The sequence below is a fragment of the Myzus persicae genome, unplaced genomic scaffold (assembly GCF_001856785.1).
Source record: "Myzus persicae strain clone G006 unplaced genomic scaffold, MPER_G0061.0, whole genome shotgun sequence".
Classification (NCBI taxonomy): domain Eukaryota; kingdom Metazoa; phylum Arthropoda; class Insecta; order Hemiptera; family Aphididae; genus Myzus; species Myzus persicae.
The window spans coordinates 718,793-742,421 of record NW_019101246.1 but is presented as its reverse complement, the minus strand read 5'-3'; the positions used below and the strand labels follow the sequence as shown (position 1 = coordinate 742,421).

General features: G+C 31.9%; 1 protein-coding gene across 2 annotated transcripts in view; it reads left to right on the top strand.

Annotated features, from left to right (window-relative positions):
- Positions 1-663: 663 nt before the first annotated feature.
- Positions 664-23,629, top strand: part of LOC111028322 (AF4/FMR2 family member 4-like) — a 58,212-nt gene continuing 35,246 nt past the window's right edge. Inside the window, exon 1 of one of the 2 annotated variants that reach the window (XM_022306918.1) lies at positions 664-1,252. Coding sequence is in view for 1 of the 2 variants with exons in the window: in XM_022306917.1 (XP_022162609.1) it covers positions 9,960-9,977 (18 nt within the window). In the remaining variant the exon portion in view is untranslated. Of the gene's footprint in view, positions 1,253-9,944; positions 9,978-23,629 lie in introns of those variants that run through there. The other variant, XM_022306917.1, reaches the window with a different exon arrangement.

Sequence of the window (23,629 nt, the reverse complement as noted above, 5' to 3'; positions counted from 1 at the left end):
GCGGTATTAAATAAAGTAAAACCGATAACGATACAAATAATAATTGAATAGGGTGTGAATTCGGTGGGTAAATGAAATACTTCGATTGGTGAGAAAAACAACTTTGTGTAAAATCGTACCTGTAGTCTATATTATAGTATAGCTTATAACTACGGACTCCGTGCAAAGACAGTGTATAAAAACGTAACCGCGTCTAGGGTAGATCCTGTATATACCATGGTTACTTTAATGAAACTATATGCTCCCTGAGGCCCATGGGGCATGCTATAAATTCGCTAAAATAGAATACCACGTATTTTCAATTGTTTGACGTTGTGGCCATCCAACGAACAACGTGCTCGGTCGGCACATTGCAGATGGACCAGAAAAAAATATGCAAACGCGTACGAACCCACCGGAGCGGGTGGAAGGGAAGCTCGTAATGGCCAATAACACATAATAACAATAACAAACAATGTAACAATAATAATAACATCGCACCAAATGTAGACGTACCATAATAATAAAATAATGTATAATAATTAATAATAATATAATAAATAATAAAAATATTATACGTGCGCGGCGATACGCGATCGACGTCGCGTGACTCCCACCACCGAGGCGGCAGGTACTTTCTTTCTAATCAGCTGACCTTCCGGCCAAAACGTTCGCTCGCCGGCCGACGCACACACGCACGCAGACGACAGTCAGTGCGCACACCGATACGTATCGCGACCGGCTGGTTCGAACACGCTCGCACGCACGCACTGTCCGTATAATATCGTTTATTGTGTGATATAATATTATAATAAATCGTAGTTAGAATATTTTGTCCCTCTCACAGGGCTTGTCGACCGAGAGAATTTTTCGCGCGCAGTGTCGTTTTATTTAGTCTTTCTGGTCGCGTGCCCACGCGGGTATCGATTCGAATTTCAAAAGTGCCCGTGGTACGACGGTTTTCCGAACGCCAGCCGCGATCGCAGACGACTCGATAATAATAATACAGAACGATTGTATTTTAAACATATCCGTAGCCGAAAAACTTCAACCGGTTCTTATCGATTTTCCACCCCTCCGATGAGCCGGCGGTCGGTCGACGGTGCGAAATAATAATATTATCGACTGTGTCCGCGGCGATCGTTATTTGCCTATACGTTCATCCGCGTTGTCGTTGCCATTATCCGTTCGGTGCACTTACCTGTCGACGTTTTGGATAATACTACAATTGCACTATTTGCGCGGGACAAGCCGTACACTCCGTCGAAGAAACGTGAGTTTTTCGTATTACCTAATATTACAGCTACCGCCATTGTACCAATCTAGGGTGCATTAGTATATTATTATTGAATAAAATATTTTGATTAGTATAATAAATCATGTTATTACATAATAATATTACTATCGTAGTTGTTGTACCTATCGTTTATATTATTATTATAAATAAGTACTCGGAATATATTAAGTCGCCGACAATCGCGAGTTAAACCTAGTCCAAGCGGGTGACCTTTTTCGTCCGATGTAGGAGGTAAATTCGAAGGAAGAACATTTTATTTCAAATGATTAGATAGTTAGTTATTAATATCCAATGCGTCCAATAAGTAATTATTTACCATTCGATTTCATACGATTTTAGTCTATTCGATATTTTATCACTGGGTATAATATTGCTACTAGGCCATTAGTTCTAATTTACATTGTAATTACCTATATTTTACATTATAGTCAGTGCTTATATTAATGTAATATTATTTAACCGCGTGTGTTGCGTTTTGGCGGGTTTTATTGTCGATTCATCGTCGACAAACAGGAAATATCATTTCGCCGGCGTTGTTATTATATTATAGGAAACAGAACGTCAACGTGTTTTAAGGTCGCGTGACAGGGGAAGTCAAAAGCTTCTGCCAGCGACGTGATTTTTCGAAACTGGTTTTATGTTCGATTGCAGTACCTATTACCTATATGTTTCGAAAAACGTTCTGCGAGAGACGCAATAATTATTTTGTAAGGCTTATTTAATTGGGAAACGCGATTTGTATGAAAAACTGCACCGGTGCAAGTGTACGTCATTCAGTTGTTGTATATTATAGACCAACCTACCAGTTATACACTTCTCTTTTTGTTTCAACACATGTAAACGACCATAATAATATAACACTACGTCGAGACACCGCTGCACGCATCGCAGGACACGTTTAAAATAATACTGTCTACGACTACAATATATACTACGCGAAAAACAACTAGTCATTGTTCCGATTTTACGTTTGGTTTTTAATGAATTATTAATAACGTCAAATCGATCGTGCGACATGGTTTGTAGGGCGATTTTTTCAACCTTCAGAGACCTTTATAATTATTAACGTCCAAATATCTAAGTATAATATTACGAATTATAATGTGCCTATAGCGTGATAACAATATTATAACTGGCAGTAGTTATTTTTCGTCTACCAAACGACCTTTAAACCTTTACGACATTTTAAAGACTTAATATTATAATATAACTGTTTCGAATATACATCATATTATGCATATTTCTATGCAGATGTTTATGTAGTATAGGTGGATAACTTAATTATACAACTCTTATGATATGTAATTTTGAAATGAATTGTTAAATATTCAAAAATGATAAAACATTCCGATATAATAGACAAATAATATTATTATAGGCTGCGGTATAACTTAGTTAAAAAAATTGTGTGATGATACGTACCAAAATCGTTTTTATCTTGATACTTATTATAACAAAAAATGTTCCATTGTGCCTATGTTAGTATAATTAAGGTAGGTATAACGTATAAACATATTTACAGGTGGGCCTACATATTTCCTCAAGTATTTTCGGATTACTATAAACTTACTCAAGCATGTTGTTTAAATTAATCGAATATTATTTATACTAGGAAAAAATACTTAGATAGGTGTACCAATCACTGTAAAATATTAATAAAAAACGAAAATTGTCCCTATGTGTTATTTATTTCTAAACTATAAATATAAATGCTAGTGTATCTGAAGTCAAGGCTTAACATGTCTATGAAATGAACTGACCGTGGAGACCTTCATTTAAATTTGGGATTGCACCCGAAATGCTGTTTATTTCGATTATTTTACATGTAAAATATCATACAATTCTTACCAAAAAAACAAACCTATGATGAATATTTCAAACAAATTAAAATTATTATATTTTAAACGAAAATATAGGTATACCTTTATTTTATTATATTATTTAAGTACGTGGACATTGTCCAATATTCTGTTTAAATCCAAGGCTTAGTCTGTTGAATGAGTAAAAATATTTATAATTGGTTTTTGCTTCAATTTTAAGTACAAATTATAAGAGTTAAGAATTAGTGGACATTTTGTAAATTATTAACCTTTTTTTTGATTGTTTAAATCACAGTATTTAAAATTAAACTCTAGTAAGTATTTATTTAAATAACAGATGAGCACGGAGGTGCATAAAGGTTCTTAATTTTATAATTAGATTTTTATATAGTTACATATTTTTTTAAAATNCCCCCCCCAATTGGCGCCCATGAGTTTACCTATCTTCTTTCTTTTTGGAACTCAACAAATCATTATTTATATGGAGCAATAATAGATACATATCGTATTATTTATTAGTTATTAGGTACCTATATAACAATATTAATTTGATAAGAGTTTTTTTAATTTAATGTGCTTAAAGAATACCTCGATTATATTTTTCTGTGTAATTATTAGTTGTAGCAATTGTAAATATGATTAATTTGTTTTAGGTATATTCAGTATATATACTTACTTAAAATTTTAAATATTTTGTAGGTGCACATTATAGTAAGTACGTATATAGAAACTATTTTTGAATTATTGCTTATCGATTAACTTTGTTTTGAAAACAAAACTTAAACAGATAATTTACTTTAAATTACAAATCGATATAGGTAGCACGTGTTATTATATTACATACAATTGATGTACACTTGTGTTTTTAGTTTTCTTATTTATTAATTATTATAAATGATAATTATTCAAGTTATTATATTTAAATAAACATTGGCGATTTATAGTTCAAAATCTAACATTGAAATAAACATAGGTACCGTCTACATTATATTAAAACTGAGATAGAGTTTTACAATCATCCAAAATCGTAAATACTAATAACGCCCAGATTACTGAAATGTATTAACATTTTAGGCTGTACCTAGCTTTTTAATTGGAGATTCGTATAATACTTTACTGATACATTAATTAAGTTATTTATGTAACTATAATGGGTTTGTTAAAATGTTATAATGCTTTTATATTTATAAGCATTTCGTACGCGAGTATTTAGGTAGTTTATAAAATTATAGATCTGATATTGGTTGTAGCCCTTGTTGTTACATGCACTACATTATAATATAATCATGCGTAGATATTAGGAGACTAGATACCACTTATGCTACAAAGGAATTCTGCATAGAAGTAGAAAATTGTACGTACTTTAATACTAGATTCTATAATATTTGTGAACTGTAATTATGATCTTGTCGAGGATCTTATTCATATCAGTTTGTATTATTAATTGTTCGTTTGCCGTTAGTGTTTTAATCGTGGCTTAAAACTAGCATGCATTGGAACCGCTGCAGTTAAATTTTAATATTTACTGGAATTGAGACCTCTTAATTTGGCGCCAAACATGATTGTCACTTTAATTTAATATCACATGGTGTCAGACCGGTCGCACATGACCAACGATAACACGACGAGTCGACGAAAATTGATTGTTTGATGTTTACTGATACGAGTGGTCGAAAAAATTATCATTGACTCCTCCGTCAACCCTCCATTCCTTCTCTGGGATTTCACCCTTGATTGTATAGCTCTGTTTTTGTCCGTACGCAATCCTAGGGTAATTACATATATTATATGCATTTTGTTGCCGAAGAGCATAAGCGTTATTAAACTGCCCGTAGGCAATTGCGCAACTTAAGTTGTTTTTATCTTTCCTGTAGACATGGCGCCAATATTATATTATGTGTATAATGTATTATATATGTATATACACGAGTTTATGTATGCTCTCCCCTCTCACTCGTTTCACTCGCCGCGCTTGATCAATACACATGTATACTTCTTATAGGCCCAAAATGATCAACGCAAATATAATATTATGTTTATCTTAATATGTAATAATAATAATATAGACGACGGTAGTATTCAGAAGGTGGCGATGTGGTAACGGTAGCTGCTGGTTTTTTTTAAAAACTATTACGAATGAACGACCATATTTATATAGTTTTACGATTATACTAGTAAAACGAGACTGCTATCGCCGTGAGTGAAGGAACGTTAACCCGATGATGTTAACTGTTGCTGGTTGGCGTATGTGCCTATATTTAAAATGAATAAATTCATTTCAAAGACTTCGTGTCCGTAAGTCATAATATACGGACATATTTCTACCGTTTGTCCCACACTTGCAGTAAAGCTTGCAGCTTAATGTCGCTGTAGTAAACTAGTAAAGAAATAATAATACATTATTATAAGTTATAACCTTTATGTATCTATGTGTTATTGGTTGAAAAATAGCTCAATTTGGTTTTCATGTTGTAGTTGGTAGTCTGTAGTGTAAACCTTGACTGCAATAACTCAGTCGGTGTTTCAAAGTTTAAATCTCGTATTATGTATAAAGTTATGCCTTGACAAGATATATAAATTTGGCAGGTGTCCATACTCAAAAAAGTTATAATACATAAATATTTCAAGTTTATAACGAGTACCGTTAGGTATATAGATCATAAGAGAATTACTACTCTATATATGTTTTTATTATCATACAAAAAACAATAATATTTATATTCTAAAAAGATTATTGTAAATATAGGTCCTAATATGCAAAACACGGACATAATAAAAATATGTATACCTATTTATTATACCTACCTACATTGACCAAATTATCAGCTATATCATAAAATTATTGGATCAAACGCTATATAATATAGTCGATAGTGTAAAATAACTCAAAAAAGTCAAACTATATTTTGTATATAAAATGCTGACGAAAAAATTAGCTGATAAATTCAAGTTTTTACATTCGTTTTTAAATTACGACAAAATAAGAAAACCGATCTTGTTAAAAAATAATTTTGCCAAAAAATTCTAGTTTTTCCTGATTTTTTTTGTTTTCCGATTTTAATAAAATAACTTGGAATTTTAAATTTTGACACAACTAAATTCATTTTCCTATACCTGTAGAAAATAAATTTATATGAAATTTAAAATTTTAATGAAATTGTATATAAACTAAAAATAAAGCTTTTTATCAATAAATTTCAGTGATTTTGATGTAATTACTACCACAGTGACTTTAAACTTTCTGACATAACATACTGTCATTTTCTGTACACTGCAATACAATTTATAAAAGTAAATATTTAGATTTATATTTATATAATGCATTTTTACACACCAATTTACGACACATTGGTAATGACATTAAATATTAATAATGCAATGTTGTGGCAAATATTGGATTCATCAAATTAAGAAAAATATGAATGTTATGGGTAACTACAAATTTCATAAACTATCTTCAGAAATAAATGTTGAGCCATCCGTCTCTTTTTCTCAGAAATCAGAAAATAATGCATGTAATAAAATTCATCTCTAAATTTACTATTGAATTCAAATTGAACCCCAATACCAGTGATTTATTCGCTGATGAGTTACATCTAGAATTAAAAAACCTACTGTACTTAAATCGGGACTTAAATCAAAATTGAGTTCCCAAGTCTTTGAATTTAATATTTCTCTTCATTCCGAAATAGTTGCTTATTGTAATTAATGTGAATTGTATATTTGGATTGTATGTTGAAAAGGAAACTGTATGGTACAATAACATGTTTTATTGTTGTTTAGTGTGATAATTAATTATTATTATTTACGTAAAATGTAGTATATACTTAATATCTTTAGATATTTAATAAAATTTAAAATATTAGATATTTTTACTTGTGCAATTATTTTAAGTTTTTCTCGTTGATTCAGATAGAAAAAAATTTTACGCTCTGTTAATTTCTTATTTGAATACATTGTAAAAAAATGTTTAGAACTCTCTAAACGGTCAAGTTCAGGGACATATTTTTATATTTTTAATGCCCATAAAGAAATTAAACTTTTATTTTATTTCTAACCTATCACGTTAATCCGTGGAAAACCACTGAAACAAATCCTTCGTTTCATGTACCTGGGCATTAATGTGGATAACTCGACCTTCTTTAACGACTATATTAAAAAAAAACATCTATATGTTGTTTTCGAACTTGGACAAAATTGATTTTAAATCGAAACTGAAGTCTGGAACTATTTTAAATTCCTTTTGATGTATAACTTGGATTATAAAAATAACCTATTACGAGAAGCATTATCAAGGATAGTGTGTAAAATTAATTTCGTCGGCCAATCAACGCATCTTCAAGATAACAATTTAAACTACCGTGCTAGCATGAAATAGATTTCGTCGAAACTTGAATATAATTGAAACCCTGACTTTGAAACTCAACGTTCCGTAGGGTCACGGCGTTATTTTTACGGCATTTACCTATACAACCATACATGTATAGTAGGTTTATGTATAATTTGTTTTTTCTAAGTTGCCTATCAGATTATTTTCACGCGTGTTGTTGTTACTGTCCTACGTACATAGACATACTCGTAAATACTGATCCGGGTTCAGACACGTTGTTTTTATTATTATTTTTTATTTACTGACCCACGTGTCCTTTGATGATCTGGACTAGTGAATTCTTTATGACCTACCCGGAACGATAAACACGATAAAAAAACGATAGAATTCGAAGATATCTGAAGAACATTCAAAATAATGATGCGTTGAGACCAATATAATTATGTATATGTGTATTATACACACTAAAATTACACTAAAAAGTGCGTTTACATAGCTTACCAGCTAAATCATCATCACTTTCTCTTTCGCCAGCTAGCTGTTATAAGTAGGTACACTGTAAAATTACTGCAGCGAGACACGTAAAAAAACAATAATCTGTCGCCTTCTTGTCGGACGTGTTTCAGAGAATGTCCAGTAATTCATACGGTTCATTCTCTTTCGTTTCTATACAACGATATGATTATATGAATGACAATATCAATTATAAAAGTGATAATAGTATATTATATTATTCACAGACAAAAGTTGAATTATGAAAACATATTGGTTTAATTTATTCGTATGACGCAGGCTGTTACATTCACGTAGATTGATATTAAATTATTAGAAGTAGTTCTAACATTTAATCAACTACATTTACTTACATGACTATGAGACCCTTGTCCCTCAAAGAAAAAAAAAGTAATGAACTTTATCGCTTAAGTATATTAAATAAAACATTAAATATATGTTTAGCTCTTATTATTTCGGAATAATGAAAAATGACATCAGGTTCGATGCTTCCGAGAATGTTATTGATAACATATTTATATAATATATTTTAAGGCCTAAACATTTCTTTCTAACGACCTATAGTCGTTTATCTGTGTGAATGTGCTTTTAGTACGTTTCAAATTTGATAGTTTAATTCGGTTATTTTATTTGGCATTCTTTTCATGATTATCTACAAACTTAACTTTATTAGGAGGTACTGTAGTTGTATTAAATAATTTTTGTTGGTTTTTACTAACGTAACTCGCATACTCTTTTAGTCAATAATCAATATAGAGTTTTTGTTTTTATATTCAAGGCTATTTAAGGCTTATGTTAAATAACTTTCGAATGCTTTGTTTTTTAATGTCAGTATTTTTGAGACAATAATGAACTCATTTAACATTAAATTGTTATATATTAGTGGATACCTACCTGGTATAGGTACTTTGTTAATGTAATTTAGAAGAAATTATAACTGGTACGCATATTGAAGTATATATTATATATTTTTTAAAGATGCTTTTTAAAGATTTTCATAAAGTTTTAATTTATAATTAGGTTTTATATTTTGTACAAATACGCCATATTTCATACATTTTCCATATTTTTTTTTAATTTTTAATTTTTAAAATTTTTTTACGTTTATTTAATCACATGTCCAAATAGTGGCGAATACACAAAGTGAGAAGTACGAGCGGACACGATCCTGCGTCAATATCCGGTCTTTCCGTTTAAATTCTATCGGTGAAGTGTATACACAGAAATATTAGTATTGCGTTGGCGTATAATTGAATTGTGTAAAAAAAGCATAATACTACATATCATCTTGTAATATCGTGTAATTTTTTTCACTCAATTCCCGATTAAATATGTTCTATACACTAACCATTATATATATATATATATATAATCAAGTAATGGACTTCCCTTTGACATTCTAAACACTTTTTAAAGTAATAACACCTCCGTATAATTATAATTATTACACAATTTTATTTTAATCAGAGTTTATAAAGTACACATCACTACTACACACATCACACTTGTTATTATACACACACACAGATATATATGAACACAGATCTAATTCATCATGTTGGTGTTGATTCTCGAATGATGGCATTTAGCGAGAAAGAAAAACATTGAGGCTATTTGCTTGTGCTTGGTGGAAAATATTGTAATGAGTACCTATACTTACCTATACAATTCACGGTTATAAAGCGATGGTATATTACCACGTTGCTGGTCACACAGACGTGAGAAAAAAAATAATTGGTTGTAAAACCGGGTTGTCCAATTTTATGCATTTTTAAATGTGAGTGCGGGGAGTAGTCTATACTTCTATAGAGTGTATCTGTGTATGTGGTATAAGAATCGAATGTTTTAAGATACATTGTTTTTAGTTGCTGATAGGACATTTGCATATCCTGCCATCTCTGCTCTCTGTCGGCTACGCATTATTATATTGCTTTGAACTTGATACCACAATTGGCCGGATGACCTAGGCCTACAAACGGACTGCGTACGAGTTCCAGTTTTTACAATACTTGCAGACTGGATGCTATTGCTGCTGCAGGTCGGTGTCTGCACAAATATATTATACATATATAATACATAATGTTAATTTATATGTGAATCGGCGCCCGTCTGCTGTGGTATACATATATGGTGTCTCATCGTGGCGTTTGTTTTCATCAATAACTTTGTCTAATTAATGATTTTAGTTATTAAGTTATTATAGAAAATTAAAAATGTTATAAGTTATAACAGGTAACTCAAAATAACTCGAAGTTGTTTTTGGTTTACTTACTTATGTACTTAATATAATAAAATAAAAACATTTGTTTGTGTGTTTCCTCAAAATCTATAAAGAAAATTTACATTAATGTTTTGAATGATAAATAACTAATTTCTATTGAGAACAGATGATTAACTATATTTAAAATATGGTTTGTGGTAGGGGAGGAGGGCAGTGGAGCTTATTATTATGCAGTTGGCGGGTGGGTATAATATCAAGCTCGGTGAGACATTCTGTATGGTGTATGGTGTATATAGTTGTAGGAAGGTGGGTTGGTAGACTGCAGTACACTGAAAATAACACCTGACAATATTCGTATAATTTAAAATAAAACCGACAACCATCACAGACCGTATGTTTTTATGCAATAATATACGTGGTGTACGTACCTACTACTACAGAGCTCGAGCAATGTGCAAAATTGTGTAACACGCTTGGCGAGTGTCGCCGCGGCTAGTGATGAATCGAAAAAAAAGAAAGTACCTACACATTTATTACATTTATTGGCAATATAATATATATATTGATCATTTTTGTATTGTTATCAATATTCGTTTCAAAACTGTAATGTTTACCTTTACATTGTCATCGTCCACCGATAACGAAATGAATAAATAATAATATATTATGATGTGCCCGTGTGCCGCTATTCACATATTATAATAATGTATGTTGTACGTAATTGCAGTGATATACGGCTGTGAATAATAACACAACAACTTTCATACGGACTCAAATGTACGTTTATATATATGTAATATTTATAGCACGTGTGTCTGCTTTTGGAGTTATTTTAAAACCATGAAAACGTGTTACTTATTTTTCGTCAAAAATGTTTTCAACCATTAAAATATACTGTGTATAAATTGTTCCATATGTGTACCAAATTATAGAAATATTCCTACAAATGTCTTAACATACGCTTTGAAAGCTAGCAATTAGCATGTTATGGTGTTTAATATTACATATATTTTTACAACTTTAACATAATAATATAATATAAAATAATATAGGTAACGATGCATACGATGTACATAATATAATAAAATTTCTGTGTTTTTTTATAAATTTAAGTATATTTACCTTTTTGCTACTTTTTCGGATGGCTGTGTCCTCTAGATTTAGATTGTATTTCAGTCTGAATGTCATTTAGTAAAGACTTTGTTAAGATGATAGATATGTTTTAAATTCTCATAAATATTGGTTTTTATTTTTATTTTTCCAGATATGTGTAGTTTATTCTAAAATAATCTATTATTATTTTAGCATACACTATGGTACAGTTTTCAGATTCGTATTTCTTTGTTGATTTGCAATTTGCAATTTGAGATTGTGAATTTTATATATTTTGTATATTTTTTGCTTGTTTATGTCATCTACTTTACTTGAAGCTATGGGCCACTTAACTTGAGATTGAAATCTTGTGCCGCTTCTTTAGGTATTTGAACTGCAGTTGTTTGGTTTTATTTTATGCCGCAATGTTCCTATGTATTGTATTATAACACATAATTTATTTCATTTATTATATGTATAAAATAATAACCATGATTTCATATTATTAATTATTAATAATTTGTTTAAAAGTAGACACATCCCGTATACATTTGTCGTTTTAATGTGTATCATCATGGTAATGAGTAATGACGCTCGGTAATTGATTGTAAAATGTAGGTACAGTTATTTATAATTGTAATATATTTACAACGGTTTTGTGTTTATATAGCGTTATGCAATTGTGATTTTCAATGTTACTAGGTTATGATAATTGTTGTCTCTTAACATATGTTGTAGGTATGCATGTATAAATAATTACTTAAAACATAATATATAAAAAAAGAGAGAAAAATTGGATTCGATTCGAATGGCGATTTTTTATTTGTTAACTTACGCAATTTTGATGTGGTAAAAAGCTGTATAATACCTAAAAAAATTTTCCTACGTTTTAAACCATGTAATTTCAAATTTATGCCTCTATGTTTTTGTTTATTTTTTCAATAAATTATCAGTTTTTCATAGACGTTATATTTTAACTTCCCTAATAGCGTATAGTAATCCAAATTTCAAGGTCAATAAAAAATCATTTCAGTTTTTATTTTTGTAAAAAATGACGATTATTTCTAAAGAAATCGACAGTAAAATAGTATTCGTTTCACACAATCTGATAAATCGATTGGAATATTATAAGCGTTGGATATTGTGATATAAAAAGAAGCAAAATAATATGTACCTATACGTATTGTATTTCTCTTCGACACGGTATAGTGTAGTCGGTTATTACCACTCTATATCAGATTGGTGTGCATCTTGGATTAATTCACACATCCGCCATACGCATAAAATATTGTACTCATACATTAAGCTTATAAATATACATAATATATCACTTTTTAAGGAATAAAACTTTCACATTTAAAACATAATAGTAATAAATTAATTAAATGTCATAGAACTTTGGGTGCACCATTATTATACATGTATAATTTAAATAAATTTGTTGCACAGTAGTAATTTATTTCGAGTTATTATATAGTTCTATCTTATTTTCATATTAAATTTGTTAATAATTTATGACGTAGACGTTTAATATTAACGGTCTAAATTATAGATATATTATCAACAAATTATGTACTTAGATTTATTTTTATAAATACTTACTTAATATTGAATATTTTTCAAAGAAATCAACATTATCACAATGATATGGCAAATCCAAAAATAACCATTATTATATTTTTTAATTTTTAACTCAAAATATAGCAGAGTTGCTTGTTTATACCTAGTATTTTTTAATACGCATATGTTGCAGCATAACGTCTAGGAGAAAAAAGTAAAAGTACAAAAATGAAACTAAACAAATAGGTATAAGTTTGTGGTTATAATTGTTCTATGGCTATAAAAGTGAATTAATTATTTGCTTAAAAATATTATCGTTCTTTTTTAAACTAAAAAAAAATGTAAATTAATGTAAATAATATATTATGTAATAGATTATAACGTGTAATTAAAATATCTTTAACCATTATATAATTATTGACAATAAGTATACGTTATTTAAATATGCATATCGTGTATGAGTTCTGAATACACAAGACATAATATGATAAGTACAATAACATAAAATACTGTTAGTGTCAAGTAGTCAAATTTGTATACGTACCAAATCAAATTTAATAAATATACATCACTTTTGATAAATAAAATAACGTTCTATACTTTAAACACACTTAGACAATTAGTAACACTACCTAATGAATAATACGATTAAATTAGAATTAATCATCAGTTGTTTATAAATGAATACCTATATTTAACATTTTGTATCAAAAACAAATTCAATGCGTTTTAATTTTCTAATTTTAGCAATAAATAATAATTACTCATTATACTCATTGTACAATTTTGGATATAGGTAATTTATAAAAAAAATGGGTTGCACGGAGAATTTTCCACGTTTCAGGTTGTAAAAATAAGAAGGTTAAATACAGTGAAAAAACTTTGATCGCATAGTTCACACTGTGTGCTGTTTTTTTTTAGTCAAGAGAAAGCAATAAATTAGACTAGTTAAAAAAAAATGATTTTACGTCACGGCCAAAAGCATACTCACGTACGATTAAAAGATTTTAGGTCGTCATCTGTGACAATTGTATCCTATGTATATGTTTTCCAGCATTTTGAAGTGACCGAAATATTGATGGATCTTCTTGGATTTGGGTCGTTCATCAGTCATTGTTGAGTGCAATTCTTGATTGAGGTCAAATGGCCATATAGTCGGTCACATATCGCACACGTCGTTCTAACCCCAAGAACTTAGTGATTTCAACGCACAAACATGAATTGCGAGTATTTGAAATAGTGCAGGGAAATTAAGCGATTCCGAAAGAGGCCAGTTTACGATTCATGGATAAATCACAGTTAAATAATAAGCATATTATTATCATCGTGTGACCTTCGCCCTATTCATATTCAAGATTACGATGTCATGTCTTTTAAATTACATTATTATAATGTTGTTGTATACTTCTACAGTTGCTGTGCATATTGCACATTTACACGATAATTATCTACTTACTTTTACCGCGAGCTATTTTTAATGCATATAAAATAAGAGTTTTTCTCGTATAGTGGTGATAAGCTGCGTGAAGTCCTGATCACGATGATTTGTTCATGATTTGATGGTGATTTTTATGATTAGGCGAAGAACACGCACAATTTCACGTCTTATTTATGGTTTTATGATGGTGGCGGCGGAGTGTATAATATTTTTTTTTCAACGTATTCTGGTTTAAACTGTATATTATACCTACCTACTATTGTCATTATCTTTCACTGCATAATACAGAGCACATTATTTTTATCTGAGATGTCTGATGACAGGAAAGTTTTGTAGTTTTGTACTTATACAAACATAGGTATAATATGTCTTATGATTTTTTTTTAATGATTAGATACTTGCTTCGACGTAAAAGCAAAAAAAAAACTGTAAAAATAGTTATTTTTATACCATCTATTAAGTCGGGTTTGTTTTTTTGAAGCTTGACTTCCTTTTTAGAGCATAATTTTTTTTCGAACATATTCGTATTTATTTACGATTCAACAGGCGCGTCCATTTGGACCGATAATGACCAAGTCAGGTGCCTGTAGGTCTGGTGGTATACACACGGACACTCGCACACGCTCGTGAACACACGAACTTACGATCTACTTAGTAGCCACTTTAAACCTACATATTATATATATATGGCTTCATAAAGGTCACGTGTAACCAACCGGTAACCAGTATCCAGCGTGGTACCGAAATTATTTAATTGAACTGCGGAGGATGTAATTGTTTGACGCGGGTGAAAACACTGAAAACTGCTATATCAACAGGAATAAAATCCTCTTAAATAATTATGGGGTATTTATGTATACTTACTTACTAAATTATTTCAACGATATCTTAACGTGACTTATGGGTAGGTATTACTATAACTGTTATTATAGACTAGTAAACTTATTTTTCATGGCATAACTCTAAGAATTAATTTTTTTTAAATATTGGTATAATTTATGGTTTTAATCTATCGAGGAAAGTAAAAGGGAGATACTTGGTTTTGGTATAATTTGAATTTTTGTCGGTAGTTCTAAATTAAAAAATAGGTAAACTTGTTAAAATTGCAAATAATAAAACTATGTCCTCGAGTAAAAATGTATAAACATGATGGAGTAAATGTAAAAATAAAAACAAGATTTACTAGGTGTACTGCAGTTATATATAGTGTATAAACCATGTAGATGACGTATTATAAACTTCAACTTCGCTCTACAACCGTCGCGAAACAAGTTTTTGTTTTGCGCAACGGTATATATAGTATAATGTTATTAAACTGCGCGTTTGCTACCTGGGACTTGGTGGATACAACGAAAAAGTCGACCAGCGAAGCACCTTCGAATAAGTTATGTCACTGACACTATATATAAAACACACACATACACTCACCGTATAACGTGCACGTACCTTTTTTTAAAGTAATAACACCTCCGTACAATAATAATTATTACACAATTTTATTTTTATCAGAGTTTATAAAGTACACACCACTACTACACACATCACACGTGTTATTATATACAAACACACATACACACAAATGCCATGCTTCTAGTTAACGTATATAACCTACATCAATGTATGTATATATATACATAAAAGCGTCGCGCATGGCTATTGTCTAACCTACAAAATAATATGTTCTTTTTTGCCGACGCGTCGAGCGTGCGTTTGAAAGTCAAAACTCGTCGCGTTAAAAGAGTAGGAGGCTGCGTGGCCAACATCCATAATACGCGAAACATATAATATATCCGCAACCACTATGCTGTGCGTATAGCACGGTTATCTACTATTAAATAGATAACCATAATAAACAAGTACGAATGTCGACGTCAGAACTGTGTTATCGGTTATTGATCCACGACGATTATACTAAAGTTGCGTTTTCGAACGTTTCTGAAGCCCGAAAACAATATTATTTTATTTTTTCTATTTTATTCTCAATAAAAACTATTATTGTTATCAGTTAATACTTAGGTTTGTTTCTGGATTTACTATCTGCTCTAAAGAATCAGATTCAAAATTCAAAATCTGTTTGGTGCGGACAAGTTTCCTCCCTTATCTGCAATTATTACAAATTATCAAGTATAAACTATATGAGACTTAAAGACTCTAAAAACCGAGTTAAATTCCACCGTAAGTATTGTATTCAATTTATTTTCGGTAAATTACTTAATCTTTCAGTTTAGTAAGAATAGTTAAGAGTTAATAAATAAGAGTTATGCATTTTTAAATGATTATTTCAATCATATTATACTCGTACCTATCTATGTTGTTTCATGCGTTTTTAAATCCTAATTATGCCTTAATACTTATTTCTGAATGTACTCTTAGGCAGGTAACTCATAATAACAAGTCCTCCAATCAACATTCGTTTGTGGCAATTTAATATTTAAGCTTATAGACTAACAAAAATAATTGGAAGACCCATTAAAAAATAGTTAAAAATTATATTACCATAGATCTATCATCGTCCAACCTGCAGTACACGCAATGAATTGTACTTAAATTAAAAGACAGTACCTGCGGAGTCTTCTAAAAATATATCAAAATAGTTTCCATCACGAGTCTTCTTAAATACCTACTCTAATGCTCAGTATAATAAATGAAGTTTATTGTCTGCATCAATAAAGAATGGAATTATTAAAAAATATAAACTGTTGTATCTAAATCATTAAAAAGCAGATATACTATAATATTATATCTGATGAAAAGTGACAACATGTTTCATTTTGTCAACAATTTGAATCGAATTCATTTTTAAAAAGTTATAAATTATAAAATGCTGTAAGTCAAGTACATTGAAAGTATAGAAAGGTGAAGGACGGTGCTAAAAAATTGTTATCCTCTGTTCTTTAAGTGAGCCAATCACGTTGAGCGTAAATCACTGGTTATCCGTTAATTATTAGCATAATTTAATAAGTTTCGTATGCTATAGTATAAATTGAGGTTTAATAAAATAAAATATATTATTTTCTGCAACCAGTGTTTGTTTTCGCGCGAGCATCGTTGCAGATAAATCACTTACTAACGATTGCCAATAGTATAATATAATATATTTGTCTGTATAGGATAATTATATATACTCCTACCTATCTGTTGACCTCTGGTTGGTATGACGATATGTATAAATATCGACACGATTTGCGTTTTTCTTTTAGCACATTTTTTTTGCGTCCTCTAGCTCTGTCGGGAAAATGAAAGTGTATCGCGTTTATATCGATCTAAGTAGTTTCGAGTTCTTTCAATGACTGACGGCGAACACATTTCCGCAGAGCAATATAGGTCCAAAAATCCAACGAACTATCAAAGATACCTAACTGTTTCGCGTCTGCAGTGATGAGTTTACGTATTATTATCTATAACACTTTATAATGCATAAATCGAAAATAACACCGTGGAAATAATTGGCTATATGCATGTTTTTATTCATCATCGAAATATCTTAATTATAATTTGTAATATGATTAACACCATAAAATATTAAACATCACAGTGTATGAACAACGATAAGGAGAATTATAGGCTAAGTAATAATGTGTTTTATCCAAAACCAAAAATCTTCGAAAATCGTTGAAAATAAATAATAATTATTAAACATTTCGATCCACTTATGAAAGGCTTATTAAATCCGGAGCCGATTCGAATGACCTAGCTGTTATCACATTGGTTGGCTGCCTGGTTACTATATTTGTGTGTGGGAGATGAGTACCAATTATATATAATAACTTATCACCTATATGGACCTAACCCATCTTAATAGTGACGGTGGTTGCAGCTGTCTACTTGTAATTATATCAACAACCGAAATGGCGGTCATTTTACGCGCGCAGACATAAACCGGACCGCCGCCGCGAAAGTGGATCAAGGGCAACGCTGCCGGTACAATATAATACGTCGATCGCTCGTCTCATCGCGCACGTCTGTTCCGTTTGAATTTTGAAATTTTGCCGACCTACGTCGAAGAGGCCACACGGGTCGCAGTATTCAGCTTTCGGGGTTCGATAAAAACCAGCTACGGAAGAACGCGAATAAGTTATATTTTAAATAATAAAAACTGTGTTTGGACTTGACATTTTTGGAACACTAACTACTACAACAGCTGTTGTCTTAAAATCAAAAACAAGCCCCCATATAGAGAAGGACAATAAATAGCACCCACTTCAGAGGCAATCGGGCACTCGTGTACTATAATCGGTACACTTTTCATATTTTTCAGTAACTTAACTCCAAATTAATTAATGTAGTCGCCTAGGTTATTTAAAACTTTCCATGCGTGGTATTTATTTTTGAGTTTTTTCTTCCGAGATATATTTGATGATCTATCACGTCGGATATAATATGCTTATAGAATTGTTGGCACTCCGAGGTCTAGAGTGTTAAGACAAAAGTATCAATTTGGCTGTTCAGTACTCATCTCGTTTGGAATTTTTTTTTTTTTGACGCAGTCGCTGTCACAGAAGTAGAACTAGCCACTTCTCCAAAATAGAGTTTGGCGATTTTCAAATTTGTGAAATGTAAGTTCCCTTTGCATCTATTATGCTCTAAACACTGCAGGGTTCTACTCCCCTGATGCGTGTGCCCAATTTTTGTTCTGTTGGCGTATTTTTTTTAGTGTGTTTGTTAAGGGGGGGGGGGGTGGAGTTCAAATCATTTGAAATATTTAAAAAAAAAGATCGAGAATGAATCACATTTTTAGATTGTTCGAATCGATTTATTACCCCGCTCCGTGGACAACTTGCATCGCCTATCCATCTTGTTCCGCAAAAACTCGTCGCGTCCGCACACATCCGTATTGTAGTAGGTTCTGGAAATATTTTAATAATCACCGGCGGTCTCTATAATACGATATTATTATACATCTTCGGGTCGTATTTATCGGACGGACCTCTTCTCGGCCAGCCAGCCGCACCGACGCCACGCCGCCGTGGCCGCCCGGATGAGTTTCGTAACATCACGGGCGACGGTGGCACACTTTCTACACACACACACACACACACACACACATACACTATACACGTACGCAATATGATATCCCTATTCCTTACACGGTGGTTTCAATACGCATATTCCTCAACGGTGTTGTATTGCTATCTATCTATAAATTAGTATCGCTGTCTATGTCAAAAATGTTATAGCTAAATAACCATGAACGATCGACATCTTACTATTTATTTTCAATATCTAATCACACGCACTACCTTTGTACCTACCCCTTTGCTCGTAATATTTATATGCAGTTTGGTGCGATCCCGAGGGTTGTGCGTTTTATAATATATTATCAAATATAAAATATATATGGACACCGTTCACCGCAGGTTGTGCATACTATAGGTATGTAATATATTTTGACATACATTTCGATGTTTAATGATTTTTAATTGTTCAACTCCGGCCAGTGCATCATGTTCAAACACTATTGAGCGTGGTGTGAACCTACCCTGATGTACACAAGCACGTACATTTTGTTAAAATAAAAAAAAATGTTAAGCCTTATAATTATAGTCACGGGCTTACCGCGAGGCTAAACACCTTTGAGTAACATTAAAAACGTATTAGTTGGCCGACTGTAATTGCTGCTGTGTAAAATACAATGGTTAAACGATTACCTAACGTTATTTATTATTGTTCCAATACACGAAATTTCAGCGTATTTCCTAACCACCAACAATATAATGTCATATATTATTGCATTGAGGTCCCGTCGAGTGTCGAGTATTCGCCGTTTTAAAGCAGATTCGTCGGCGTTTGACAAAATCATAATTAGCTGCCATCCCGGAGAACAGTGTTTAAGCAACTTACGTCCGTGTTCTATTTATTTTTTCTCCTGGACGTGTATAATATATTATAATGTATAGGTCCTTATATTATACTTATAACGATGGTGTTGTAGTATAGTATTTGGAACTCAGCCACGTACAATGACAATATTCTGGAAGCCGTCCATACTCCGGTTTCCGTTATGCATGCATTTGTGAACGAATTTCGTTCACTAATAATTTATATTTTTTTTCATCAAAACGAATAAAAAAGTCATAATCGCCCCCTACCTATTTTGGTCGTCGCATATTAGAGTTCAACTACAAAATCCACGTTTGTTACGAATAATGATGTGCAATAGGCCAATAAGTTTAGAGGTATATTTAGCATCCAATTTCAACGATTAAGTTTCGACTTTATGTAATATGTAACATTCGCGCTTGCACATATTCGTCTCAAAGAGAGCTAGAACTTGTTAGTATTTAATACACCTACCAACCCACAAATATATGAGGAATATAGAAATTGATCAATAAAATCTATTATAGTGTATCCACATTTCATAATTAAAAAAAACCGTTTGATTGATTTACGTCTTGAATGGTTTCGATATTGCGTAGAAAATAAGCCCGATAGCAATTTCCTACTTATTTCGCGCAATAAACTGTGTGCAATTTATGTGACAAGTTATTCGAGAATAATTATATACTTATATTACGATGGTTATTAATGCTGCAGTGTGAAATATTGAACATTTAGTAGTGTATAATATATGTTTGGGGAGGCAGTAAAATATAAACCACTTATAATCTATTTTTATCTCGCTTATGTTTTCTATATTTTAATGTACACGTATCTACCATATGACTATAGATTAAGAGTTCAATTATGAACACTTACGCGGTGGCTAAATGAGTAGGTCGATGTACTCTAACTTTGACTTGGATATTTTTTTTCACGTTTTGAGAGTTGCAAAAATAATTTTATGGCTACCAAAAAAAAAACCACCTGACACCTGGTTAATTTCCCAGCGCAACGACCTGTGTTGTAAAAGTAAAAAAACAAAATTAAAAAAAAACGAAGTCACTGTATGGCCAATTACAAACATATTATTTACAACGGTGGAAAGTAAAATATATAATGAAAAAAAATATTTAAAAAAATGGTTATAATGATATAACTTTGTCCGAACAAAATTTGCTTTCATTTCATTATTCGCATATTTTGTGAAATTGTCCGCATTAACACGTATGTATAGGTATATAAGGATCGGCAGGTTTTTTCTCAAAATATCTATGAACGCGCATGGTGTCTCGCTCGGACATTTCGACGGGTTTCCGCACGATATTTCGTAACCGACGTCCGTGCGTTTACTCATACATATTGTCATGTTATACGCGTCGAAACGTGGTTAGTGTACCTATATATATATTATATATATACATACATAATATAGGCGAACGGTTTAAACCGTGCAACAATCGACGAGAACAATCGTTCGATATATCGTCGACGGACGGGTTGTTGTACACGCCAGCGCGTGTGAACACGATCATAATAATATATATAATGTCTCATAAACATTACGTTGTCGCGTCTCTGACACCGCGGGCACGGGATATATTCCACGGGTAAACCGTATATTATTATATAGGTAGTACTTAGATGTGCATATATACCTTCTCACACTTCATCATCGTGTAGTAATCTAGCCGGGATATATTTATTATATTCGACTTGTATATAAATTACATGGGTAACGTGCGTTTAAAAGACACGACGACACGATGCAGCGCGAAGACCTCCTAAGTATACATATCTACAGGTGTTATTGCGTGTGTAGATATGGGATCTTATATATAGTAATAATGATTTTTGGACGACGACCGCAGCGGTTATTCAATGTGTGCCTTATTACTATTATAATGTTATAATATTATTATTGTCGCGCGCGGGCAAAGAACGCATCACTCTTCCGCCGACGAAGCCGACGCGTACCTTTTGTACGGTTCCCGTCTCTCTAGGTTAGTACTTGTATATATGTGTGTGTGTGTGTGTGTGTGTGTACTTAACGCATCGTTGATCGTGGTCGAAGTGTCATATTGAAACTTATTTGTGTTAATAATAACGCTGTTGCTGCCAGCGCCGGCGACGGCGGCGTGGTGTAGCAGTGGTGGTTTAAGCGAAGAGCAACGAACTCTGGGCGTTTTGGACGTAAAAAACAAAACGCAAAAAGTGCGCGTAGATCACGATGAGTATAAAATATACAAAACGTTATAAAATGGTTATGGCATGATAATATTCGTCCGGTGGGCGCGAGGGGAGAAAAGGGGGGGCGTATATTATAACATCGAACGGTCACGAAAAAATACGAGAACGACAGGAAAAATCTCGACCGTCGTCGTGTACGCTGTACACACACGCTCGGGGCGTGTGCGGTTCTTATTATTTTTCGTAACGTCCGAGTAATAATATTTTGTATAAATAATAATTCTAGTGTAATGATAACAATAACAATAACGTGATAGCGGGGGCCGGGACGACGACTGCGACTGCAGTGTCGAAAATTAACGGACCGGACTAATTTAATTGTCTCGTCGATGACAATGCAGTCACGACGCCGAAGAATGATAATAATAATAATAATAATAATAATAATAATATTACATGCATAATAATATTATAATAATGTGTGTTCGTCGGTACGACGGCGGGTAAAAACACGATCACGAATTTATTCTTGCGCGGCATGATAGAGAATCGCGCTCGCGAGTATGTACGGTATAGCTAGGTACACGACCGAAATATAAATCGACCGAATCTGCCCTGCCGCCGCCGCTTTGGTCGACAACCGTGTTAGGTGTACCTATGGTATAATAATTTTTCCAGAATGTATATTATTATTATTTATCATTATCATTAGTACGACGGTCGTGTATTACGTCATCGGGTCGCACGAGTATAATATTGTACCTCCTATATCGTACCTAGTCGTGGTCGTCCCAGTAAAGAACAATCGTAACGTAACGTTATACTGCAGATGAAACACACTCGTCTTGACGAAAAGAATGAGTTTTCCGACGTACTTGAATAACCGTATGAAATCAATAATTATACTTGGAAGTAATGTTCTAAAATCTGAATACTGCTATTAAGAAATTTAGAAGACTTTTTAGAGGGGTGTTTATTGTCTTTAAAAAACTAATAGGTACTTATTCTCTAAAGATCTGATTTTTTTTATTCAATACTCGTCCGATAGCGCATCATAATCAACAACATACCAAAAAGAAATTATAATATAGCTAAATGTACGTATTATGTTTATTGCTACTCTATTTTCTTTGAAACAATAATTATGTTATTTAGACATTCTAATATAAAAATAATTGTATAATTATGTAATTAGGCACAAAATGCCAATTATTTACAGATTATGCCATTATGACAATTGAAACCGTCATGTCCCAAAGCATTCAAATATATCCATTTACAACAATGTCATATTATGTGTTGTACTAAAGTATTATGAAAAATAAAAACTTAAGGAGGCGCGTTCATCGATAGTGATTTACTAACAGTC